Below are 5,647 nucleotides of genomic sequence, written 5' to 3' on the forward strand. Positions count from 1 at the left end.
GGAGTAAAGAATTTATTTCAAATTTTATCAAAACAATTCATAATTTTTGATATACAGATTATCATTATTACTGTATTCAAATTGATCCATTCAAAAGCTAAAGCAATGCAACTGAGTATACAAAGTACATAAGTAAAATGCAGAATCATAATAAGATCTACATTTGCAAATGCCGAGTGAAAAGCAAGCATGTTGATCAATACAGAATAACATTTAAGCAACCTGAGAAGGGTGCTGTAATCCAGGTGATACAAATAAACATGTGGTTATATTATGCAGCGAGTAAAGGCAGGCTTACTTATAACTGATCAGAGAAATACAAAAATGACATTAGGTAGGAAAAAGCAGACTGTATTGTGCATTCTGTTGCAACATCTCATTAAAATCATATATTCTAAAGAGGTATAATATAATATATATAAATACAACACTTCAAATATATTCATCAAACAGTACTGTTTATATAGTACTGTTTATATATATATATGCACACCTGTTATATAAGAACACATATGTTGATGCATTAATATTAATACATTCATATTCAGGTGTGTCATAGCTGTGTCTGTGGTACTTTTTCTGACATGTCTTGTGACAGGTCCACCCTTCCTTTGGTCAAGTCAAGCACTGAACATTCTCAGCTTTTCTTTCTTTTTATGAGACAAGTATTTTCCATTTTATTGATCAACAAATCTATGATTGCTAACCCAAGTTAATGTGTTATCTGATCCATTTGATCGATCATAAAAGAGACAAAGGCATCATGGAATGAAAATGATTATTTAAAAAAAAAAGTGCTGGACTTGATTCTAAAGGAACTGCCAGTAAATGTACCACATACCCAAGCATTATTATAATTATTATAATTATTATTATTGCAGTTATCATCATTATTACTATTATAATTATTAGTAATACTTTTATCAGTACTTGTTGGATGCTGACTCCACGTCAGTGTCCTGCAGCAAACAAAGAAATTGCCAAATTAAACACAACTTTCTGTAAAAAGAGCATTTTAACAGAAAAAAGATACTAAATCATACATAAAATGTTCCTACTTACTGGTGCAGTAGAGCACCTGCTGACCTGGTCTGGCTCAAAGTCGCGCTTGTTCACCAAAACTGCGGCTTCACCTGTCATGTCAGAACTTTGGATGGCAGCTCTGGAGACAGAAACAACAAGGAATAGACATGAGCCTCTGCACAGTGAGAACAAAACTTAGTTTATGCTCGCTTTCCAAGCAGACAGCAGACAAGTTCTGAAGATCAGACTGGCCCTTCAGATTTTGGATGTGGGCGGGTGGGGGCTGGGGGGCAGTTCATAGAGTTACTGCTGACAGCTGTCCAAACAGCAGCAACAGGCAAAATGAAACAAGGCATGAAGCAGACTGGAAATTGGAAAGCGACAGAGATTTCTCTTTGGACACAGTTAAGACTGCAGTGACAGAGAGCAAGAGGCAGCAGTCTCACCGCTGACTGAACAGCAGAGCTCGTCCTTCATCCTCATGATCTTCACCACAATCACCAACGTTCCATCCGTTGTGCATTTCCCTGGTCAAGGAGAGGAATTCACAGCCATTAGCAGTTAACAGCAAGGCATAGAAAAACCCAGGGTGAGTACTTCAGGTCAACCTGGAGTGGCGCGTACTGTGACAGTTGTACTGTCTGTCTAGTGTTTTCTCTCCATTTTCTGCTTTTTTGTTTGTGTTATATTGTAATAATACGTTATTTTTTTAAATGCCTGTGAGATTTTGAGGTCAATCTATAGTCATCTGATTGACTTACCAAGAAGACAACTTGTTTTTGTTTACACTTCAACTTAAATATTTAAGAAAGAATAGATTTATTTGTCCCTTAGTTCTGGCATCTTGTAAGTTTGGGTTAGGGCATGCTGGCATGCTGTTTAAATAGCTCTATATTTTGTTTTTATAAATTGGTGCTGCTTATTTTCATCTCACCTGCACATTGATAGCTTGCACCTCATCTTTCATTGTATGTTATTACTGGATTTTTTCAATTCATGTTATTTTTTAAATCATTTTGCACATATCCTAACCAGAAGCCAATAAGCAGTGGGTTGCTGTGAAATTAGGCTAATAATACGCATTTCATATTGAAAGATTATATGATATGATTAATGTCTTGGAGGAGAACATAATATATTGACACAATCATCTTCAATAAGACACATTTTCACCTCATACACTATAATAAGTCATAAACAAACAATAAATGTAATACAAAAAGGTAAAAAATTAAAAATCTCATCAACTCTCTAACAGTGTATAGAGCTGTGTAAATGTTGGACAACACACTGACCTTGGAATGTCTTTTCCTTTGTTATCATTGACTCCTCCTGGATCATCCCCCAAGTTCCTGTGGTAGACATCAACAATAGTTGTTATATGCAGAATTTAAATAAAAGAATTGACAATAAACACACTGACAATCCATCAAATACCCAAAAGCTTACCTGTGCATGGCTCGATGATTAGTAGCTCTGTTAACATCGGGTGCAACTGTGTCGCCACTGCAAAACAAACACTAGATTAGAATGGCACTGACTCTCTGCTGAGAAATCTCATTCACTTCCTGCCCAGTTAAAGGGACCCTTCACCTAAATCTTCAAAGGAAAAAAGTCAACAGGGACAAGTGAAAGTAAAGAATTCCCCTGCTCACTTTTCAGACGGCTGGATTTCCTCATTGCATAAATTGTGGTCCAGACTAAGGGACTGAGCAGGGTTGTCATCAGCCGTACTGTGGGGACAACGGTAGCTTTCAGCAGATTACGATCTACATTTCCAGTTGTTATTTAAAAAAACAAAAAACAAAAGCAGTCTTACCTGTCAACAAGCACACTTTCAAGTGTGTCATCTTGCTCAGTAACATTCTCACCACTTCTATGTGAAACGGAGGCAGACTGTATTCCACCCAGCCTACAACGATGAAGAATAAATGAGGATGTAGATCAGCTTTTACATAATCGATCTGAAGCCTCCGAACGTTACTGTCAATGGAGTAAGATCATTTCACTTGCTTTCGATTCACTTTTTCTCTAGAGCAGCTGAAGAAAATATTTGAAGTTTTGAATTTTAAGCAGCCAATTCCACCACTGACCAACTTCCTCTTGTAAAAACCAGAGGTCAACTGTATGTTGATATGGATACGCATTAAAGATGAGTTAATTCACTGTAACTTAATGATAGAAGTACATTTATGTGTGCTCAAATGAACAGTGGCATCTGAAACACAGATGAGCAACAAGACTGACCCCGCCTCTTCCTCTCTGGTCTGGAAAATCCCCGGTCTAACAGCGAGCAGGGAACTGAACTTATGTGTAGCTGCGCGGAGTTGCTTCCTGAGACACAGAAAACGAACATTTCTGAATCCACACAAGACACCGTGTAAGTACATGCATAGACGACATTAACAGCTGATTGTTAGAGTCACTCACTTGTACCAAAGCACCCCAACGAACCCAGCGACCGCAATGAGCGCTACCGCAAATGATACGCCGACTGCACGAGGGAGAAAATACAAAACATGTTATCATCAAATATTAATCTCAGGTATTTTACAGCAAATTAACTCACAGTATTGCCAAGAAAGGTGCTAGAGCAGCTACACAACATGACTTCCACTCACTGATGAGGGCCCACGGTGTCGATGAACCACTTGGCATCATTTCCCCTTTCCCTGACAGGCAAAGAGGTAGGATAATTGTATATATCATGTGTGTGTGATATACATGTATATATTCATGAGATGAAATATTAACCGGTTATTCACAACATCTCATTGCCTTACCAGTAATTATATAATTGAAACAGAAGTCTTCAACAGAGCCCTTTCCCTAAAGAAGAAAGAGCAAAGTCTATATTGTGAGAAAGCACGGTACATATTACACATTTACAACAAAATAAGCCAACTGTTGCTGCTTACATTCAAGTACATATTGAAATAGAGGGAAACTCACATCAGAAATTACGCATGTTACGTGCAGGTCCTGACAGTGGCTTGTGATGACCGAATTCTTGTCCATGCTCCTCACTTCAGCCACATGCTCCAAAGACTGATGGTCCAGCCGAGCCATCATGGTGTGCTGTGATAAAACAGTTCATTCTAATTGACCACGGACATGAAACACAGTTATCTGTCCACCTAAATGACAAACTTTAGTCCTCACCCTCCTCTTTGTCCATTTTCTTCAAACAGACATGACAAAAGCAAAAACAAAACTGTCGCTACTCCATAGGGGAAAAACAATTCAGAATACCTCATTATCCTCAACGGAGATCTCACTTCCCTCATTCGAGAAGTTACATAAGGGATCATGTAAGTACTTGAATCCATCAGGGGTCTTAATGTCCTCACAGGAGATGTTCCTCTGTTTACACCCTGTGCGACGAAACAGATCAAACATTTTTAGGCAACATCAGAAAAAAAGTAGCAGCGGCCGGCTTAGAAAAGTTAGCTCGCTAACCGGAAGTCATGAAAAACCCTTAAAAGTGGGAGAGAAATGCATATTCACGGTGCTCCAGCTCTTACCCAGTGATCCTCCGATACAGAAGACGAGGAAAATTAGACTTTGATTAATTTTAAAGATCATTTCAGCGAAGCAGAAACATCCACCGGGAGCTGGGTGAAACTGTCACTCACTTCCTCGTTAACCGCCTAGGGGCGGGTCGAATGACGCTTCTGAAACCTAGTGTAATATTAATGAGCTATGAGCATGAGCATTCCTATTGCTGCGTGAGACTGATTGTGATTGGTTCACAGTGTGTGCAGACGGAGTCAGTTCCGGCAATCATGTGTGTGAAGTTCGCCTTCGTATTGTTTAGCCATCCATGTGCACGTCCAAAGCTGGAATAAATGTTATGAGTTGCAGCACGTCGTCGTATGGATATTATTGTACACCAACACAGAAACAAGACACCTAGCAACTAGCTGTCACTCACTCATACTTATGCATCATTTTAAACTTTAATACAATTTAAATGAGTGAGTTATATAAAAGTACACCTCCAAACAGCTGTCATGAAGGTGGAAAATAGCTATAGAGACTATTTTGTTCCAGGCTGTACAAATGTTAATTTCTGCTGTAAAGCTAGGCATTTCATTATGGAGGTCTACAGGGATTTACTCTTTTTCCTCATTCATATAAAACTACATGCATACACTGTGGGGAAGCTGTTCTATTATTGTCCTCTTTCTTTCATGTGTTATTTTTGTATTGTAGTATTTAACCTTATATGTTGTTGGTTGAATCACGGCATGTACTGCTCATGTGCAAAATGCTCCTGATTTGTAGTTGTATTCACCGAACACAAGGGGAGGCCCTCGTCCTGCAGGTCAGAGACACACACTGCCTGTGACGACAGTGAAGAGACACAATCGCCAGGGTTTTAATGTCATCCATGGTGAAGGGTGTCAAAGAGGAGGCGACAAATAGTCTATCCTGCAAAATGTGGTCCCAGCGTGCTCTCTTCGGAGCAGATGTTATTGGATAAACACATCCCACAGCCCAGGATGGATTCTGTTCTGTGGCGGGATGTTTTAACACTCGGGTGGATGCATTTGTATGTATATTCACATTTGTGTTGCGTGCATCCTCCAATATCATCTTTGGAGATGGGTCGCAGACGGAT

The 5,647-nt window shown here is 39.2% G+C and overlaps 1 protein-coding gene across 1 annotated transcript; it reads right to left on the reverse strand.

Moving 5' to 3' along the window:
* On the reverse strand, positions 1-4,689 carry LOC121620909. Its single transcript, XM_041957149.1, has 14 exons — positions 4,548-4,689; positions 4,276-4,397; positions 3,976-4,101; positions 3,807-3,852; positions 3,645-3,695; positions 3,454-3,517; positions 3,271-3,357; positions 2,843-2,935; positions 2,679-2,756; positions 2,473-2,529; positions 2,319-2,375; positions 1,470-1,550; positions 1,063-1,162; positions 1-959 (listed from the first exon to the last, which is right to left on the reverse strand). Exons 1-14 carry the CDS (start codon positions 4,606-4,608, stop codon positions 924-926), a joined length of 1,059 nt encoding a protein of 352 aa, XP_041813083.1. The 5' UTR covers positions 4,609-4,689; the 3' UTR covers positions 1-923.
* Between the last annotated feature and the right edge of the window lie 958 nt (positions 4,690-5,647).

The sequence above is a fragment of the Chelmon rostratus genome, chromosome 17, assembly GCF_017976325.1.
Source record: "Chelmon rostratus isolate fCheRos1 chromosome 17, fCheRos1.pri, whole genome shotgun sequence".
Taxonomy (NCBI): domain Eukaryota; kingdom Metazoa; phylum Chordata; class Actinopteri; order Chaetodontiformes; family Chaetodontidae; genus Chelmon; species Chelmon rostratus.